General features: G+C 42.4%; 1 protein-coding gene across 1 annotated transcript in view; it reads left to right on the top strand.

Moving 5' to 3' along the window:
- khdrbs3 (KH domain containing, RNA binding, signal transduction associated 3) overlaps positions 1-22156 on the top strand; it is an 84282-nt gene that overhangs the window by 43396 nt on the left and 18730 nt on the right. Inside the window, exons 2-6 of the mRNA XM_002932217.5 lie at positions 75-193; positions 10195-10311; positions 11531-11677; positions 11771-11910; positions 15740-15926. Coding sequence (XP_002932263.1) covers positions 75-193; positions 10195-10311; positions 11531-11677; positions 11771-11910; positions 15740-15926 — 710 coding nt within the window. The remainder of the gene's footprint in view (positions 1-74; positions 194-10194; positions 10312-11530; positions 11678-11770; positions 11911-15739; positions 15927-22156) is intronic.

Raw genomic sequence — 22156 nt, forward strand, 5'->3', positions numbered from 1 at the left:
GCATTTTACTTTTTTATATAAATGTTGGCTTCAAACCTTAATTTTCTGATTATTTTTCTTTCTTCTTTGTTTAGAGATTGAAAAACTACAGAAGGGAGAAGACAACACAGAAGACCAATATATCGACGTGGTGATCAACAAGAATATGAAGTTGGCCCAAAAAGTCTTAATTCCTATTAAACAATTCCCAAAGGTAAGTATATGGCCGAATGTCAGTTAATATAAGGGCAGAAATTAAGTCCCATCATGTTTTACTGCTTCACGAAGGCCCTTCTATTGATCTTGCTCTTAGCCGAGCAGTTGGCAAACATCCGGGCTGAGACGGAACTGATAAATGGGTTGCCTTGCTGAGCCGTCATAATTCCAAATGTCTGCAGTTCTTGCCGAGGAATATTCCAAGGCAATCAGCATAAGTGGAGAATTAGACTCGCCGATCGGTCACCGAGGATCAAGGCAGTGGAGAAAGAACGACGCACAGGGGGGCTCCTCGCTTCTCCGAGGCAGTGGGATTTCCACTCAGGTTCTCTGCCAGGATTCCAGGAAGAGCTTCCAGGATGAATAATTGCCTTGTCTGGGGTTTACATTGGGTTTAGCAGCCTCACCAATAACGGGAGCCGGCCAGAAGAGAGTGGTTGTGTTAATACAAGTTTGTGGGACGGAGCAATGTATCAGCTTGGCACAGATCCGCCATTGCTCATAAACCAACAGCTTGGAAGTAGTAGAGTTACCGATATATCTGGGGGAATTTATCCACTGTACGTGTGTTCATGTATACGAAGAATAACACACAATAACACACAATGGGGAAGCTATAAAGTCTATCATTTACTGTATTTTCAGTTTAAAGGGCAACTGTACCTTCAATTTGCATTCTCCTTATGATAGAGATGAACCTGTATATATATGTATGGGATCTGTTATCCAGAGATCCACCTTTTATGAAGCTCTGACGTATCGGAGCCATTTCCATAGCGTCCAATTTAACCCTGCATCTGCCACAGCTCTTCCATCTTCCTTTGCTGGTTGTTGCTAGTAATGGTGATCCAAATTACAGAAAGATTCTTTATCTGGAAGCCCTGGATCTCAAACATTCTGCATAATAAATCCTGTTTCCATATATAATAAATAAGAGCCATACATATCTTTTAAGTGATTGTCTTATAAACTTTGTTAGTGATGTCATCAGATACATTTGGTGCTTGGTGATGTAAAATGTGTCACGTGATTGAAACTTGAGTATTATAACAAATTAGGTACCCTCTGTTGTATAATATGAAGGTATTTGCACCTGTCAGCAGGTCTGATGGCCTGTACATTGTCATGGAACACCTCAGTGACTTCAATTATCCTTATCATATACAACAGGGGGTCACAATATTCCCTGTATATTCTCCTTTTTGCTTTATTAACCCAATATGAAGATAGTACTGGCTTAGCTTAAAGCTCAGGTAGCCAGGCTGGCCACAAGCTTAGCCATCATTTATTACAGGGTTGCTACTGTGTCATAACCCCATAAGAAGAGATGAGGGAGCTGAGGGGTGTGGTATGATGTCATTTGGATATGTCAGGATAAAGGGGGGCAGAAATGGGACTCTCCATAATGGGGATAACTCCTCCAAAGTATTACTACAACCAGTAGTGGATTATCATAAGGGCAATTGCCTTGGGCCCATGGTTTCCAGGGGGCAAAGTGGTGTGTGGTGGGCGGGGGGGGTTAGAACTGTGGCACACAAGGGGTGGAGCTGTGGAAAATCAGGGGAGGGGCACTACTCAGGGCCTTTGCTCGCCCCTGAGTCTATACCATCGTGTGCTATAAACATTCCATCTCTGTACATTTGTATATATACTTATTACCATTGGTATTGGCTGACTGAGGAGCTCATTGGCTAGAATGGGCAACACAGGCGGTGAACCATACTGACCAATCTAGGTTTCGGCTGAACAGGGGTGTGGTTGGGGCCTAGGTTGGGGGTAGAGTGGGCTTGACCAGATGGGCCTGATCCCTTTAGTTCCCCCCTTCTGAGTGGGCTTCTCTGTATTTCTTTTATTGTCTGGTGTAAACGTGCACTTTACTGCCCGAATTATGGAAAGGCCATCGCCCATAGACTCCATTATAAGCAAATAATTCTAATTTTTATAAATGATTTCTTTTTCTCTGTAATAATAAAACAGTACCTGTACTTGATCCCAACTAAGATATAATTACCCCTTATTGGGGCAGAACAGCCCTATTGGGTTTATTTAATGGTTAAATGATTCCCTTTTCTCTGTAATAATAAAATAGTACCTGTACTTGATCCCAACTAAGATATAATTACCCCTTATTGGGGCAGAACAACCCTATTGGGTTTATTTAATGGTTAAATGATTCCCTTTTCTCTGTAATAATAAAACAGTACCTGAACTTGATCCCAATAAGATATAATTACCCCTTATTGGGGGCAGAACAGCCCTATTGGGTTTATTTCATGTTTCATTTTTCAAGAGACATAAGGTATGGAGATCCAAATTACAGAAAGACCCCTTATTTGGGAAAACCTGGCCCCGAGCATTCTGGATAACAGGTCCCATAGCTGTACTTGAAGCTGTAGACATGGAGACCAGGCCGGGGGTCACTGTAGCAGCAGAAATACGCAGTGGCCCATTTAGCAGTGCGTGTGTTTAGCGTGGCCTTTACTCGCCGTGTAACAGAGAAGCCACGGATGCATTATTAATTGCGTGCAGATATCAAGCCATCGGCTAGTGAGACATAATGAGTCCGTGGCTCTGGGTTATCGCTTGTGATGGGTGAAGCCCCTTTGAAGCCCCCGGTGTGCGTGCGTCAGAAGAACAATGTTACGTGCATATTAAATATTCAGCAGCATTTCTGCCCGGCGTTGGCGGCGGAATCCACATTAAATTACAATTTCCCAGGGAGACCGGAGGAATGCTAATGGATACAGCACATTGTTCTGAGCTAGTTTAATATGTACATCAGAATGGCATCCTCTTAATACAGAGACAGACTGTACTGCAAAGGCTACTGAACTACAGTTCCCATCATCCCCTGCAGATCCCTGCAACTGGCAGAGAGTGATACTGAACCCACTGGGCACCTGTTGTGTCTGACCATTGCTAACCTTTTATCCAGAATGCACGGGACCTGGGGGTTTTCCAGATAAGGGATCTTTCCGTAATTTGGATCTCCATATCTTATGGGGTATATTTATTATGCTGTGTAAAAAGTGGAGGGAAGCATTACTGTTGATGTTGCCCAGGGCAACCAATCGGCAATTAGATTTCAACAGTTAAAAAACCAAAGCAAAGCATCTGATTGGCATCACTGGTAATGTTTCACTCCACTTTTTACACAGCATAATAAATATACCCCTAACCCCCATATGTAATAAAAGGGCACTAAGTTTGCCCAGGAGCAGTAACCCATAGCAACCAATAAGATGATTGCTTTTAAACAGGTGACCAGTAAATGCTTCCTGCTGATTGGTTGCTATGGGTTACTGCTCCTGGGCAAACTTAGTGCCTTTTATTACATAACCCCCATGTCTACTAAAAAATCATTTCAACATTAAATAAACCCAATGGGACTGTTCTGCCCCCAATAAGGGGTAATTATATCTTAGTTGGGATCAAGTACAAGTACTGTTTTATTATTACAGAGAAAAGGGAATCATTTAACCATGAAATAAACCCAATAGGGCTGTTCTGCCCCAATAAGGGGTAATTATATCTTAGTTGGGATCAAGTACAGGTACTGTTTTATTATTACAGAGAAAAGGGAATCATTTAACCATTAAATAAACCCAATAGGGCTGTTCTGCCCCAATAAGGGGTAATTATATCTTAGTTGGGATCAAGTACAGGTACTGTTTTATTATTACAGAAAAAAAGGAAATTATTGTTAAAATTAATATTATTTGCTTATAATGGAGTCTATGGGAGATGGCCTTTCCTTAATTCGGAATTTTCTGGATAAAGGCTTTCTAGATAACGGATCCCATACCTGTATATTAAAATCATCAAAGGTTCCATAAGTGCTACAGAGGCAGATTGCCTGTGTGTAACCGTTTGAGTGCTGAGTCAGACGCCCCAGCGCTTAGCAACTGATTGCTAATAGGTTGCGTGCAGATGTCAGAGTGAATAGCGGGCGCAGGAGCTAATTGGCCGTGCTGATGTGCGCTTGCTTTCCATTCCCTGCACCGTGGCGCCTGATTAACTCTTGTGTAAGGGACTTACTGTATGGGTAAGTGCTTATTTGCATGCCCCGGAGGGACTGGGATCTGGGATTTGACAGTTGTCAGCAATTAAAATTTTGATCCTGAAAATTGCAGTATGGTTACGGCAGGCCCCGCCATGTTTAGCATATGCTAAGTATACCTGGGGTGGGGGTGCTACTGAATAGCAGCTATTTACATCTTCCTGTAGACTCATGTTTTGTACAGCCTAGTACTGCCATAGTGTTATGGTATCTCTCTGTACAGGCTATGAGCAAACTTAGGGGGCTGTTCCTGCTGAATTGTGCTTAGTACAGGGGAATCCCTATGTGCCATAGTGTTATGGTATCTCTCTGTACAGGCTATGAGCAAACTTAGGGGGCTGTTCCTGCTGAATTGTGCTTAGTACAGGGGAATCCCTATGTGCAATAGTTTTATGGTGTCTCTCTGTACAGGCTATGAGCAAACTTAGGGGGCTGTTCCTGCTGAATTGTGCTTAGTACAGGGGAATCCCTATGCTGCAATAGTTTTATGGTATCTCTCTGTACAGGCTATGAGCAAATTTAGGGGGCTGTTCCTGCTGAATTGTGCTTAGTACAGGGGAATCCCTATGCTGCCATAGTTTTATGGTATCTCTCTGTACAGGCTATGAGCAAATTTAGGGGGCTGTTCCTGCTGAATTGTGCTTAGTACAGGGGAATCCCTATGCTGCAATAGTTTTATGGTATCTCTCTGTACAGGCTATGAGCAAATTTAGGGGGCTGTTCCTGCTGAATTGTGCTTAGTACAGGGGAATCCCTATGTTCCATAGTTTTATGGTATCTCTCTGTACAGGCTATGAGCAAACTTAGGGGTCTGTTCCTGCTGAATTGTGCTTAGTACAGGGGAATCCCTATGTGCCATAGTTTTATGGTATCTCTCTGTACAGGCTATGAGCAAACTTAGGGGGCTGTTCCTGCTGAATTGTGCTTAGTACAGGGGAATCCCTATGTGCCATAGTGTTGTGGTATCTCTCTGTACAGGCTATGAGCAAATTTAGGGGGCTGTTCCTGCTGAATTGTGCTTAGTACAGGGGAATCCCTATGTGCCATAGTTTTATGGTATCTCTCTGTACAGGCTATGAGCAAACTTAGGGGTCTGTTCCTGCTGAATTGTGCTTAGTACAGGGGAATCCCTATGTGCCATAGTTTTATGGTATCTCTCTGTACAGGCTATGAGCAAACTTAGGGGGCTGTTCCTGCTGAATTGTGCTTAGTACAGGGGAATCCCTATGCTGCAATAGTTTTATGGTATCTCTCTGTACAGGCTATGAGCAAATTTAGGGGGCTGTTCCTGCTGAATTGTGCTTAGTACAGGGGAATCCCTATGCTGCCATAGTTTTATGGTATCTCTCTGTACAGGCTATGAGCAAATTTAGGGGGCTGTTCCTGCTGAATTGTGCTTAGTACAGGGGAATCCCTATGCTGCAATAGTTTTATGGTATCTCTCTGTACAGGCTATGAGCAAATTTAGGGGGCTGTTCCTGCTGAATTGTGCTTAGTACAGGGGAATCCCTATGCTGCCATAGTTTTATGGTATCTCTCTGTACAGGCTATGAGCAAATTTAGGGGGCTGTTCCTGCTGAATTGTGCTTAGTACAGGGGAATCCCTATGCTGCAATAGTTTTATGGTATCTCTCTGTACAGGCTATGAGCAAATTTAGGGGGCTGTTCCTGCTGAATTGTGCTTAGTACAGGGGAATCCCTATGTTCCATAGTTTTATGGTATCTCTCTGTACAGGCTATGAGCAAACTTAGGGGTCTGTTCCTGCTGAATTGTGCTTAGTACAGGGGAATCCCTATGTGCCATAGTTTTATGGTATCTCTCTGTACAGGCTATGAGCAAACTTAGGGGGCTGTTCCTGCTGAATTGTGCTTAGTACAGGGGAATCCCTATGTGCCATAGTTTTATGGTATCTCTCTGTACAGGCTATGAGCAAACTTAGGGGGCTGTTCCTGCTGAATTGTGCTTAGTACAGGGGAATCCCTATGTGCCATAGTTTTATGGTATCTCTCTGTACAGGCTATGAGCAAACTTAAGGGGCTGTTCCTGCTGAATTATGCTTAGTACAGGGGAATCCCTATGTGCCATAGTGTTGTGGTATCTCTCTGTACAGGCTATGAGCAAATTTAGGGGGCTGTTCCTGCTGAATTGTGCTTAGTACAGGGGAATCCCTATGTGCCATAGTTTTATGGTATCTCTCTGTACAGGCTATGAGCAAACTTAGGGGTCTGTTCCTGCTGAATTGTGCTTAGTACAGGGGAATCCCTATGTGCCATAGTTTTATGGTATCTCTCTGTACAGGCTATGAGCAAACTTAGGGGGCTGTTCCTGCTGAATTGTGCTTAGTACAGGGGAATCCCTATGCTGCAATAGTTTTATGGTATCTCTCTGTACAGGCTATGAGCAAATTTAGGGGGCTGTTCCTGCTGAATTGTGCTTAGTACAGGGGAATCCCTATGCTGCCATAGTTTTATGGTATCTCTCTGTACAGGCTATGAGCAAATTTAGGGGGCTGTTCCTGCTGAATTGTGCTTAGTACAGGGGAATCCCTATGCTGCCATAGTTTTATGGTATCTCTCTGTACAGGCTATGAGCAAACTTAGGGGGCTGTTCCTGCTGAATTGTGCTTAGTACAGGGGAATCCCTATGTGCCATAGTTTTATGGTATCTCTCTGTACAGGCTATGAGCAAACAGGGGGCTGTTCCTGCTGAATTGTGCTTAGTACAGGGGAATCCCTATGCATGCAGTACTGGAAACACTGCAGAACTCATTGTCAGTGTCAGTTTTGGTGAGGGTGGGGGAGGGGGAGGGGGGGTATTATTTCATGACTTGCACAAATCTACAGCCCTGAATATCTGTTGTACATTGTATCACCCACATGATTTTTCCTTTTAAAGAATTGTCTCTTGGAATTTTCTATTGCTTCTCAGTGCAATTATTCTAGTTTATTCATCATTTGTGCCCCCCCAGCGTGTCTCGTAGCCTGGACTCCTACAGACAGAGAGAGACTAAATTCACATTCCACCCTTAATGGAGCCAGCGGCAAAATAAATATGGAAAGCTTTTAAATGCTATAAATGTTTCACCAAAACATTCCCGTGTATTTGATTTCATGTTACAGTGTCTGAATTATTCACTTAATACCCGGCTACAGCCATTAAAGCTACAGGCATAAAAGGATATTGTCATATTGTGCAGATTCCTACTGACAGGCTGCTCCCCCCCTTATATCCCCCTCATCTGAATAAGATATAATTACCCCTTATTGGGGGCAGAACAGTCCTATTGGGTTTATTTAATGGTTAAATAATTCCCTTTTCTCTGTAATAATAAAACAGTACCTGTACTTGATCCCAACTAAGATATAATTACCCCTTATTGGGGGCAGAACAGTCCTATTGGGTTTATTTAATGGTTAAATGATTCCCTTTTCTCTGTAATAATAAAACAGTACCTGTACTTGATCCCAACTAAGATATAATTACCCCTTATTGGGGGCAGAACAGCCCTATTGGGTTTATTTCATGGTTAAATGATTCCCTTTTCTCTGTAATAATAAAACAGTACCTGTACTTGATCCCAACTAAGATATAATTACCCCTTATTGGGGGCAGAACAGCCCTATTGGGTTTATTTAATGGTTAAATGATTCCCTTTTCTCTGTAATAATAAAACAGTACCTGTACTTGATCCCAACTAAGATATAATTGCCCCTTATTGGGGCAGAACAACCCTATTGGGTTTATTCAATTTTTAAATGATTTTTAGCAGATTTAGGGTATGGAGATCCAAATTACGGAAAGATCCCATATCCAGAAATCCCCAGGTCCCGAGCATTATTCAGAACTGCTTTTTTTTCTTTTATTTATCCTACATACTATATGGTGCTGGTTTGACTTTGGTCTTATAATTAATTCTATCTGTAACAATGGCCCCTTTATTGGAGCTCCCTATAGATCCTCTCAGATCCCTGTCTGTGTTTCAGATGAGGGGTGGGTGTGTCCTAACGGTCCCTGCCAGAAGCACAGTAGGAAGGGGAGTAGCCAATCACAGCCCTGCAGTCACACAAGCACAGACAGGCTTCAGTTCCCTATCAGGTCAGCCTAGCTGCTGATTGGTTCCTATGCTACAGTGGCACCGGCCCCCTGCACAGCCTGGGAAAAGAGGAAGCAGGAAGTGACACAGATGGGCGGGACTAGTAGGGTTTTTTGGAGAAATTCAGCCTTAAACACTACTTTTTAAAACACATTCCTTCTGTATTTAGGTGAGTACAATTCATTGGCAGTATTTCCCCTTTAATATGGAATGTTCCATTAACAATGGAATTCTGAGGAAAAACACAGCATAGCCGGCTCCGAGTTTAGCGCGGCAATGACATGTTCATTATAGGGACAGAAGCCCACGCGGCACATTACAAGGTCACACCCGAGATGTCGGAATGTTACGAGCGCGGAAAGAGACGCGTTGTTCTATAGAAAGAGAAATTAGCTCTAGAGATAAATCCCTCGGCCCCCGGCGCCGCGTTCCTGAACAATCACAGATTCCATTAAACCTTGATCTTATTTCGGGCTGAGGACAAACGCGGGCGATATTTATGCTTGAGAAACGGCAATTTCCGTACATCGGCATGAAGCCCCCCTGCGTTGTAGCACTTCAGCCTGAGCCGCAGGACGGGGCAGAATTTCAGTTGATTTTCCCCCCATATCAGTCAGTGGGGGTCATTTATTAGAATTATTCGCACAGTAAAGATATTTGCCCTGCCCGTGTATTCGGCCGAATACCGAGCCAAATCCTAATTATCATTTGCTAATTAGGATCGAAAAGGGTGAAAAATCCACCCCTAACATTTAACCCTTCCGATTCGGCCGGCACCGTGGATTTGGCCGAAACCAAATACTTCAAAATTCGGCCCAAATCCCAAACCGGATCCGGTGCATCCCTAATATTTATAAAGCTGGACAAGACTGGTGCATTTAATGTGCAAATTTCGAAAGCAGGGCAAGGGGGCGGGGCAATGGCATCACCAGGGCAGAACTGTGGTGTCCTGGGGGTGGGGCTGTCTAGGTAAGTCCTGACTGGTTTTCCAAATTATGAAAACCAGGCAGGCAGTTTTGGCTCGGACAGCCCTTCTGAAAACCAGGCTGTACAGGTCAAAACTGGACGGGTGGCAGCCCTACCCATATATTTGCCCCAGCTCAGCCCCAATTGAAGATGTAGTTGACCTTTAAATTAACCTTTAGTATGATGCAGACATTGATATTCCGAGACAATTTGCGATCTTCATTTTTTTTTATTATTTGTGGTTTTTCAGTTTTTAGGCATTTTGTTCAGCAGCTCTCCAGTTTGGCATTTTAGCAGCTATCTGGTTGCTATGGTCTTGTGTACCTTAGCAACCAGGCAACTAAAGTTGTGGCGTAACTGAGACTGGGATATGAATACGATGGGGCCAGATTAAAAAGATAAGGAATAAAAAGTAACAATAACAATAAAACTGGAGCCTCACAGAGCAATAGCTTTTTGGCTGGCGGGGTCAGTGACCCCCATTTGAAAGCTGGAAAGATGTAGCAAAAAACTACAAAACTATAAAAAAATAAATAATGAAGACCAATTGCAAGGTTGCTAGGAATAGGACATGCTATAACATAAAGCAAACTAACTGAACAGTTACGTCCCATATTGCCCCCCTCAAGTCACTGATTGGTTACTGACTGCTAGCAGCTTAGAGAGCTGTAAAGAGATGAAGTAGTGTTCTGGCTATTATGTTAGACATCTGCCCACTCCAGCCTTTATAGATTGCATTTTTGCCTGACTAACTATATTGAAATTTTTTTTTTATTTTGCGGTCTGACAAAATCAGGAGAGGAAAGCAAACGGCAGCCCTAACAGCAAACAATACCCTGGCAAAAAGGTCTAAGTGTTTGTTCTTTGTCTCTTTTTCAGTTTAACTTTGTTGGGAAACTTCTGGGGCCCCGTGGGAATTCCTTGAAAAGACTGCAGGAAGATACGCTGACAAAGATGTCCATTCTGGGCAAAGGGTCTATGAGAGATAAAGCAAAGGTGAGAATGATAAGAAAACCCAAACTAGAAGAAGACCTCAAGCAGCAAGAGTTGGAGGCTGCCAACCCCACGTCATTATTCTGCTTTTCACAACCAGGGCCACATTGAGAGGGGTGCGGTCCAGAGAGGGGAGGGAGGTCTTTGGAAGGGTGCCCAAGTTATTACTAAGGGTTCAGTTCTCTTTAAAGGGAACAGAGTCACGGTAGAGTTGCCTCCTGGCTGATATTTACCAGGCCTAACAAGTAGATTACCATCACCAGAGTCGGACTGGGACCCCCTTAGACCATAGGCGCACTCTCCAAACTTTCCTCCTTTCCTCACCCAACCTCTTTATTTTCCTAGTCTCTTTTATTTACATGCTTTATTCACATTCTTCCATCTACTTCTCCTCTTTGTGCCCATTCAGAAATAGGGTATGGCCATGAAGCAGGCCAAATGGTCAGGAGGAGGGCCCACTGACACCTGGGCCCGCCGTGAGTTTTCCTGGTATCCTGGTGGGCCAGTCCGACACTGACAAAGAACAAATCTTGGTTTCCCAATGGACCATTCCAACTTAAAGAAAATAGAAGCAGGAGGGCCCACTGACACCTGGGCCCACCGGGAGTTTTCCTGGTATCCCTGTGGGCCATCACCAGTATTACTGTATACTTGTCGGTTAATTTGTAATACCCTATAGATCCCCCCCCTTTCCACATTTTTTTCCACTGCTGATCAGACTGTATTATCACAGGCCCGCCTCTGCCTTGCCCATTTCCTCACCCCTTACATCAAAGCCCACCCCTAATGATGCCAAGGCCCGCCCTGACCCAAAGTTGGTATTATGGAAAAAAAGGTGGTACCTTGACTCTACAATCTTCCTAATACTGTCTCACTTAACCCCTTAGTTCTCTAAAGCAGAAGACCAATAACTTCACTTAGATGAGAATGCTGCTTATTAAGAACATAATTACACATGCAAGAGAACTGACCAATAAGAATGCTGCTTACCAGCACTATACTGATATGTTACATACAGAGATTATTGTTTAATGCCAACTCCATGATAGGACACTGGAATTAAACTTCAGGAGGGAGGAGATACTCCTATCTAATTGGTCTGTAACCCACATCAATATCCAGTTGAAACTCCAATATAAAGTAAAGAGTTAATTGCAGCAATGGGGGTGATCAGGCTCCTATTATATTCATTACTAATGAGATGAAATGTTATTTTTTTCAGGAGGAGGAGTTAAGGAAGAGCGGAGAAGCTAAATACTATCATCTGAATGACGACCTCCATGTCCTCATCGAAGTGTTTGCTCCCCCAGCAGAGGCCTACGCCAGGATGGGACATGCACTGGAAGAAATCAAGAAATTTCTCATTCCTGTAAGTGTCTATGAAGCCAATAATAATAATTAAAAAAATCACAGAATATAAATACAATAGGTTTCTCATTCCTGCCTTTCTCTTGATTATTAGGATTATAATGATGAAATCAGACAAGCACAACTGCAAGAACTCACCTATTTAAATGGTGGCCCCGAAACTACAGAAGCCCCAGTGGTTCGTGGAAAACCTTCGATAAGGGCTCGGGGAGTACCAGTACCAGCGTTACCCAGGTAATACACACAATGTATATATTGTTCCCATAGTGCACATTATGTATATGTTATAACGAGTGCATTGGTGAAGTGCAGCCATTACAGGTATGGGATCCCTTATCCAGAAACCCGTTATCCAGAAAGTTCCAAATTACGGAAAGGCCATCTCCCATAGACTCCATTATAAGCAAATAATTAAAAAAATATATATTTTTCTCTGTAATAATAAAACAGTACCTGTACTTTATCCCAACTAAGATATAATTACCCCTTATTGGGGCAGAACAGCCCTATTGGGTTTATTTCATGGTTAAATGATTCCCTTTTCTCTGTAATAATAAAACAGTACCTGTACTTGATCCCAACTAAGATATAATTACCCCTTATTGGGGCAGAACAGCCCTATTGGGTTTATTTCATGGTTAAATGATTCCCTTTTCTCTGTAATAATAAAACAGTACCTGTACTTGATCCCAACTAAGATATAATTACCCCTTATTGGGGGCAGAACAGCCCTATTGGGTTTATTTCATGGTTAAATGATTCCCTTTTCTCTGTAATAATAAAACAGTACCTGTACTTGATCCCAACTAAGATATAATTACCCATTATTGGGGGCAGAACAGCCCTATTGGGTTTATTTAATGGTTAAATGATTCCCTTTTCTCTGTAATAATAAAACAGTACCTGTACTTGATCCCAACTAAGATATAATTACCCCTTATCGGGGGCAGAACAGCCCTATTGGGTTTATTTCATGGTTAAATGATTCCCTTTTCTCTGTAATAATAAAACAGTACCTGTACTTGATCCCAACTAAGATATAATTACCCCTTATTGGGGCAGAACAGTCCTATTGGGTTTATTTCATGGTTAAATGATTCCCTTTTCTCTGTAATAATAAAACAGTACCTGTACTTGATCCCAACTAAGATATAATTACCCCTTATTGGGGGCAGAACAGCCCTATTGGGTTTATTTAATGGTTAAATGATTCCCTTTTCTCTGTAATAATAAAACAGTACCTGTACTTGATCCCAACTAAGATATAATTACCCCTTATTGGGCAGAACAGCCCTATTGGGTTTATTTAACATTTGAATGATTTTTAGCAGACTTAAGTTATGGAGATCCAAATTATGGAAAGATCCCTTATCCGGAAAACCCCAGGTCCCGAGCATTCTGGATAATAGGTCCCATACCTGTACTGCATCAGCCACATCATCTATAAATCTGCTACTAAACCTCGTCCCCTACGTGTTTCCCATGCTTCCCCAGTGTCACAGTATGAGCCGTGTAGGAATAATATATATACTGTATAGTGAGTGACACATAATTTCTCTGTTAAATCTCTTAATCCCTCAGAAATTCCATGCAGTCGACATTGGCTCCGTGTTTCCTCCACTTATGTAAAAGGCGATATAATTTAATGCCATTTCAGCGGTGAAAGTCAATGTAGCAATGACGTTCTCTTCTGACACCTAATCACTCACAGGCACCGGCACAGAATAAGAGGTCACCCCTTGTTATTAGAGGAAAAGCAGCTTCAGCCTTTGAAAGCTTAAAGGGGAACTTTACCCAAACGCGGCTTTTTTAAAAAGTAAACATAATTTTAAGCAACTTTGCAATATACATCAATTAAAAATATGCTGCCTTTTCATGATGTTTAATGTAATAATCTGGTTTGGAACAGTTCCCTAAGCCCCACCCCCCTGTTCCCTAAGCCACACCTCCTGTTCCCCTGCTGATCTGGCTGACTACTTTGTGACTCAAATAAAATGTAACAGTAGTCGCCTGTCCTCAGCCTGCTTTCAGCCTGCCTCCTCCCAATCCCACAATTCCCTGCTGCACACGTGATGCCAATAAGGAAAGGAACATCCCAGTGCAATGCATTGTGGGTTATGTAGTTCCTGCATGCTGTCTGTAAGCTGTGGGGAAGTTGTTACAATCTGTAACATCAGTGTTTTAGTCCCTCCTCCCCTGCCAGGATTTCAAATGATGCAGAAAGAGAAGAACTGTTTTACAGCTGGATTTCAGCATATAAAATGGGATTTATTCCTACAGTTTTAGGGAACATATTACAGGGATAGGGGTATTAGGGGTTTCTGGGTTGTGTGGGGCTTTTTAACATATTTTCGTTCAGAAGCCGGAGTAAAAAATATAATAGGTTGGGGATCCCCGAGTCCAAATGTCTATTCCCATCTAGAATGACACCAAACATACACACATACACCCTGATCCTGTAGATAGAGTGTAAGCTCTATGTAGCAAAATCTTAAGCACCCCCTCCCCCTCACTGATTATAATTGCATAACTGATACCCCAGGCCAAGGCTTCTAAAAACTGCACCGGCCTGGGGTATTCCTGTAGAAGCTCATTTGCCACAATATTCTTTCCTTTGGAGTCATACAGACCTATGGCGCAAAGTGCAATAACTGCATTTACTTTACCAAATGATTGTTATTATTATTGATAGAACTCCATTGCCCCTTGGAGAGAGAGTGGAGTCAGTACAGTGTAGGGGATTATATCTTTATTGTGCTAAAAGTAACAAGTGCTGTAATCTGTGCCTAAATTAGCCTCTGCTTTTACGCCACTGTACTGCCCCTTTAATGAGACAAAATTACATGTTTTGAAAACCAGCGCTCCATGTAGCCTTTCTTGCCGTTCGGCACATACGTGTCCTTTATCTGATTTTGTGCTCAAAGCTTTTTTGGTGAATCCAAGGGAACATTTCACTATTATTTTTTTTTATAGAATAATTTGCCCACTGGTCTAGGTTCAGTCTTACCCCACCTTGGTGGCGGCTCCCACTTTTAAAAATAAATGCAGATATGCAGAAAGGGTTCCCTTGTGGGAATGTCTGTCTCTATATAGCAGTGATCCCCAACCAGTGGCTCTCCAACCCCTTGGATGTTGCTCCCAGTGGCCTTCAAACAGGTGCTTATTTTTGAATTATTGGCTTGGGGGCAAGTTTTGGTTGCAAAAAAAACAGATGTTCTGCCAAACAGACCTTCCTGTAAGCTTCCAGTCCATATAGGGGCTTCCAAATAGCCAACCACGTGAACTTTTATGGTGCTTCTGTTGCTCCCCAAGTCTTTTTACATTTGAATGTAATGTAAAGCTTGGTGATCCCTGCTATATAGAAGTGGTCTCCAACCTATTTTGTACCATGGACCAGTTTCAAGCAAGACAATTTTTCTGAGGATCAGGGGTGGGGGATATAGACCTGAGCTTTTTTCCATGCAACTAGTTGCGCCCAGCCCTTGCCCTTCTTACTCCCACCTAAGTGATAACATCCCCTGACACTTAATATGGAGCTTTAAGTACGTTGGTCCTTTTCGTGGTCAGTAGAAAGCTTCTTGGGCTTCGCATAGCAGTTGCCAGGAAGTTGGGATCGCAGGTAATTGGGACCAGAGGTGGCCCAGTTTAGCACAGCCCATGGCTCAGCCCTGGTCCCCGGCCTGGTGGTTGCTATATAGTATATATATACAGTCTACTGATGAAGTGAAAATGAAACATCAGTGCTGGGCAACTGCCAGTTCCTGGTCCATCAGTTGGATGCTAGGGGTAGGAGTTGGGTAACATCTGGAAGGGCTCTGGTTTTCCAACCCAACTTCTCTTCATCAAGTTTTCTTCCCTAATACTTTTGGTGCACATCTGGTGCCAAGGGCCACATAACAGGCAGGCAGTAAGCTCATCAACGAACACCAATGGGAGCTGTAACTGTAGTTCATAAATCCCCAGGGATTAATATTCCCTTGCATGTGTAGGCATTTGGTTCTGGATTGTATTATCTCGTGGCAAAGAAAAATCCTCATTGTATAAAATCCTTTCATTCCCACAGGGGACGTGGGGGCGTTCCTCCAGCACCTACAGGAGTACCAAGAGGGGCACCCGCTCCCAGAGGTGTAACACCAGCAAGGGTATCCTCTGCACGCGCCCGCGGACTGGTGGCCACAAGAGCAAGGGGTATCCCACCCCCAGCAGGGTATCGGCCTCCACCTCCAGTTCAAGACACCTATGGAGAATATGTAAGTGCTTTATTTGTATATGATCTATATATATAGGCCAGTTAAATATTGAAAAAGATAATACTCTGAATGGAAAATTGATTTATGGGCTGCTTTTAAAGGAGAAGGAAAGTCATTTTGGCATTTTACTGCCAATCGATTTTCCACATTAGTGCCACCTAGAACGCTATATTTATTCTGCAGAAAGCTTTACTATACCTGAGTTAAGAGCCCTAGAAGCTTCCTCTGATAGCAGCTGCCATTTTAGCTTGGTCTTCTTAGCTTCCTGCTGCAGTTATAGCCGTTGGAAGCTCAGATCCCACATTCCCATGGGTGGTAGAAGTGAGTTTTTATGCATTTTTATGGATGAGGGGGAGCAGGAGAAGGGAGGGGGAGAGGGAGAGAGGAGAGAACTGAGCAGACTCAAGCCTTAAGTAGCCCTAAAAGAGAGGAAGTCTGATACTGAAGAACATGTTCCCAAAAAAGGAGACAAGAAATCCTGTGTTTCTTTTGATAAAGGACTCTGTGAGCGTTTCTGTAAGTGCTTATGGCTGTATTTACATAGAACTTTCTGATAAAGCTTATTTAGTTTTTACCTTTCCTTCTCCTTTAAAATTGACATTCTCTCATAGCTATACGCCTATCTATAACTTGCCTATCTAGCAAGTTATCTGTCTTATCTCCCAGTGAGTGGGACAAACACTCTCAACAGTTTCCTCCTAAATCTGGGAGTTGGTGTGTGCCGAGCTCTGGACCTACAGTGGGGAAGGAACTGGGGTTAAAATTCAGCCACAACAAAAATATGGCAATAGGGCCTGACACCCAATATGGTTTTTACAACGTCCCTGAACTCCGAACTGGAGCAGCAACTACAATGGGTTTCTCTGTGCTCTAGGGCAGCGATCCCCAACCATTGGCTCCTGAGCAACATGTTGCTCCCCAACCCCGTGGATGTTGCTCCCAATGGCTTTAAAACAGGTTCTGGAGACATAAAAACCACATGTACTGCCAAACAGAGCCTCCTGTAATCTATCAGTCAACATGGGGCTACCACATAACCAATCACAGCCCTTATTGGGCACCCCATAGAATTTTTTTTAATCCTTTTGTTGCTCCCCATCTTTATCATATTCAATTGTAGCTCATGGGACACATAAAAAACTCAGCCAGCCAACTGATTGCAATTTATTTCAAATGCAATTAATGCAGCCCTGCAACATGTATTTATTAGACGTGCCACTGTATTTTCAAGTGATCTGGTCTCTGTACTTTGCTCCCCATTGTTGGTGTGACCGGCTATGCGTACAGAACCTTAGTAGACAGCACAGCTTGGCCAAAGCTAATTAGCCCAGGAATAAGAACCCTATGGCTTTACATTGGCTGAAACATGATGCTTTTGGAAATGGCTGAACTTAATCAAATGAAGAAGTAAGAGAAGACATTTAATAGGATGTTCCTCCCTATTAAGCCAGTATAATCAAATATACTCAACTTAGAGCTTATTTCTTGTAGTTGAGCAAAGTCTGCTGGTTAGAAACAATCAGATCCCCAACAACAGGCAGAATGTTTATATTAACACCGATTTCAGTGGTTTATTTACATCATGTGTCTTTTCTTAGGGATTTTTTTAGGTTCTAAGATCTCAAACTTGCATGCTTAATGCTTCTTCTGTAAGGTTTCTTTATGACCTATCATATCTCATTGCTTTATGATTTATTTATGTTAAGAAGTGCTACTTAGCCTATAATGGCTTTGGTGGACCCTTGTTGTGTTGACGTTTCTAACACAAGAATGTGTTTGTGCCATAGAGTTTTATTGGAATGTCTCTGTTTTTATTTTACTGAGGGTACACACAGAACATGAGCATACTAGAGTTCAAGTTTGCCTCAGAGAAAGCTTATATGTGTATATTATTATTTATATAGAGCTACTCGTAAGAGTCATTGTCAAGGGAGACAAGATGGCAGAGTTTATAGCCCCGTAGAACTCACGTTTGTAGAATTGAATGCTTGGTGATGCTTTCCCAATGGCCAAATTTGGGCCAACCATGCTGAGATCAGCCAAGTAGCAAGGCAAGTACAATGTGGGACACATGGGCATATAGAGGTTCTGGTAGAAGTGTCTGAGAGTGTTTAGGGACCTACTCGGGATGTATGAGCCAGTCAGTAGCCAAATACAATGTGGGGACACATGGGCATATAGGTGTTCTGGTTGAAGTGGCTGAGAGTGTTTAGGGACCTACTCGGGATGTATGAGCCAGTCAGTAGCCAAGTACAATGTGGGGACACATGGGCATATAGGGGTTCTGGTTGAAGTGGCTGAGAGTGTTTAGGGACCTACTCGGGATGTATGAGCCAGTCAGTAGCCAAGTACAATGTGGGGACACATGGGCATATAGGGGTTCTGGTTGAAGTGGCTGAGAGTGTTTAGGGACCTACTCAAGGGATGTATGAGCCAGTCAGTAGCCAAGTACAATGTGGGGACACATGGGCATATAGAGGTTCTGGTAGAAGTGTCTGAGAGTTCAGAGTGTTTAGGGACCTACTCAAGGGATGAACGGGCCAGTCAGTAGCCAAGTACAATGTGGGGACACATGGGCATATAGAGGTTCTGGTAGAAGTGTCTGAGAGTGTTTAGGGACCTACTCAAGGGATGTATGAGCCAGTCAGTAGCATATACAGTATGTAGCTTTCTTTCTCATTGAGGCTTTATATGATTAATATACTGCTGTACATTGGGAACTATACTACCTCCAATGAGAGATATTGAATGTAACTGCTTACTGTGAGATTAAATGATACCACCACCCTAATGGAACCATTTAGATTTTTAATTTATTTCTGTTTTGCTTAAGGGTTACTCTTTGCGATTTTGCGATTTCACCCTTCCAAAGACCTCCATTGTTTCCTAGTTACCATTTTTAATTTATTTCTGTTTTGCTTAAGGGTTACTCTTTGCGATTTTGTGATTTCACCCTTCCAAAGACCTCCATTGTTTCCTAGTTACCGTATTTAGAGTCAGCCTTTTACCCTAATCACCCTACAAAAATTTAATAAAGTCCATGATTAAGGGATCAATAGCCAGTACACTGGGGCATAGATCCCCCCAAAAATAACTTGTCATCTTTATATACCCAGTTATAACAAATTGTTTATAGTGTAAACCTATTCCACTGTGTCCCTTATATGGAGCACAAGTCATTAGGAATGGTCTGTAGGGGGCATATCTATAAAAATAAGAGTTTAGAGCTGAATACAGGTATGGGACCTGTTATCCAGAATGCTTGGGACCCAGGGTTTCTTGATATGGGATCTTTCTGTAATTTGGATCTCCATAACCATAAACCCAATTGAATTTTTCTGCCCCCAATAAGGGGTAAGTACAGGTACTGTTTTATTATTACAGAGAAAAGGGAATCATTTAACCATTAAATAAACCCAATAGGGCTGTTCTGCCCCCAATAAGGGGTAATTATATCTTAGTTGGGATCAAGTACAGGTACTGTTTTATTATTACAGAGAAAAGGGAATCATTTAACCATGAAATAAACCCAATAGGGCTGTTCTGCCCCCAATAAGGGGTAATTATATCTTAGTTGGGATCAAGTACAGGTACTGTTTTATTATTACAGAGAAAAGGGAATCATTTAACCATTAAATAAACCCAATAGGACTGTTCTGCCCCCAATAAGGGGTAATTATATCTTAGTTGGGATCAAGTACAGGTACTGTTTTATTATTACAGAGAAAAGGGAATCATTTAACCATGAAATAAACCCAATAGGGCTGTTCTGCCCCCAATAAGGGGTAATTATATCTTAGTTGGGATCAAGTACAGGTACTGGTTTATTATTACAGAGAAAAGGGAATCATTTAACCATGAAATAAACCCAATAGGGCTGTTCTGCCCCCAATAAGGGGTAATTATATCTTAGTTGGGATCAAGTACAGGTACTGGTTTATTATTACAGAGAAAAGGTAATCATTTAACCATGAAATAAACCCAATAGGGCTGTTCTGCCCCCAATAAGGGGTAATTATATCTTAGTTGGGATCAAGTACAGGTACTGTTTTATTATTACAGAGAAAAGGGGATCATTTAACCATTAAATAAACCCAATAGGGCTGTTCTGCCCCCAATAAGGGGTAATTATATCTTAGTTGGGATCAAGTACAGGTACTGTTTTATTATTACAGAGAAAAGGGAATCATTTAACCATTAAATAAACCCAATAGGGCTGTTCTGCCCCCAATAAGGGGTAATTATATCTTAGTTGGGATCAAGTACAGGTACTGTTTTATTATTACAGAGAAAAGGGAATCATTTAACCATTAAATAAACCCAATAGGGCTGTTCTGCCCCAATAAGGGGTAATTATATCTTAGTTGGGATCAAGTACAGGTACTGTTTTATTATTACAGAGAAAAGGGAATCATTTAACCATTAAATAAACCCAATAGGGCTGTTCTGCCCCAATAAGGGGTAATTATATCTTAGTTGGGATCAAGTACAGGTACTGTTTTATTATTACAGAGAAAAGGGAATCATTTAACCATTAAATAAACCCAATAGGGCTGTTCTGCCCCAATAAGGGGTAATTATATCTTAGTTGGGATCAAGTACAGGTACTGTTTTATTATTACAGAGAAAAGGGAATCATTTAACCATTAAATAAACCCAATAGGGCTGTTCTGCCCCAATAAGGGGTAATTATATCTTAGTTGGGATCAAGTACAGGTACTGTTTTATATTATGCCAACATAGGTATCCCCAGTACTAGGCTTAATTAAGCAGGAACAGCCCCCAAAGTTTGTCCATAGCCCGTACAGAGAGTACTTGGCACATTTTGCAGGAATCGTTCCAGACAGAGTGATCCTTTATTTCACTCTCCGCTCGTTAAGACAACTCCTTGTTTAATGAGAACTAATGAGCTGTGGTGTGCTGATAACTACACAGCGTTCCATTGATTTGTGCTCGGAACATGTGCAGCTCTAGAACAGAATACCTATCCTCCTGAGCCGGCACTTTCCAAGAATTCTTTATGACTTGGCCTGTACCTGACAGTAAAGTAATGGAGTGCGACTGTACCGCTACTGTACACTGAATTATACGATGTGGAACAGTGCTCGGAACGGCTGGTATAGGACTTTCACTAATAAACTTTCTGTAATAAATAAACCTGGGAAAAAAACTACTTCTGAAATAATTCCTGCATGGAGACAGGTCGCCGCTTTCTCTACATCCCATTGTTTGCTGATATTGTATAATTATATTTCATTTAATGGGAATTAGGGATGCACTGAAGCAGCTCAATTCAATCTCGGGATTATAATTAGGAGGGTGTAGGAGCAAGTGCTAGAGTGCTAAGGGGCACAGAGTAGTAAATATAGAATCATAGCTTTATAAAGAATTAAAAAAGAAAATGAACCATTCCAAAACGGGGAGAGGTACCGCCGTGCTTCATGGTCTCTGAGCTCCTCGGATGAAGCTTCCTATGGACATGAAATTCTAGATAAATCTATGATCGTTTCGTGAACCAGATACATGTTTCATATTGTTTATTCAGGCAGCGGTTTTCAAACTGTGGGTCGGGACCCCTTTGGGGGTCGAACGACCCTTTCACAGGGGTCGACTAAGACCATGGGAAAACACAAATTTCCGAAGGTCTTAGGAATAATTTTATGGTTGGGGGTCACCACAACGTGAGGAACTGTATTAAAGGGTCGCGGCGTTAGGAAGGTTGAGAACCACCGGTCTAGGGAAATATTCACTATGTGTATTGGGTGGTTTAATCCTAAGTACTTACTATATTTGCACAATAGGGACCCTTAGGGCCCATACCCAGAGCACTTGCACCTGTACCACCGGCATCTGCATGATGCACTCTGCACCTTGCACCACAGATAATGCACCTTATAATTCAGTTGCATAAGGTGACAAGTGAAGGCAGGGGAGCTAATAGAATGCCTGTCTCCTGAGACCCCACCCCCGAGGAGCTCATTGCCTCAGCATCACTACCCTCATGCTTTAACTTGGGTCATATACCTTCCCCCAAAACCCTACTGTAAAATTCCACCTTCAGACTGTGATGTTACCACTGAAGACGTGGGAAGCATCCGATTGTTGGGGGGTTTAATAAAAGGGGACCTTGTTTCAGTAATAGCTCGCTTATAGACCAGTTCTTCATAACCTCTGCTCCAACTCCCAGTATCTCACATACTCCCAGAACCTGCTAACACCCTGTTCCTTTT

This window comes from Xenopus tropicalis, chromosome 6, assembly GCF_000004195.4.
Source record: "Xenopus tropicalis strain Nigerian chromosome 6, UCB_Xtro_10.0, whole genome shotgun sequence".
Classification (NCBI taxonomy): Eukaryota; Metazoa; Chordata; class Amphibia; order Anura; family Pipidae; genus Xenopus; species Xenopus tropicalis.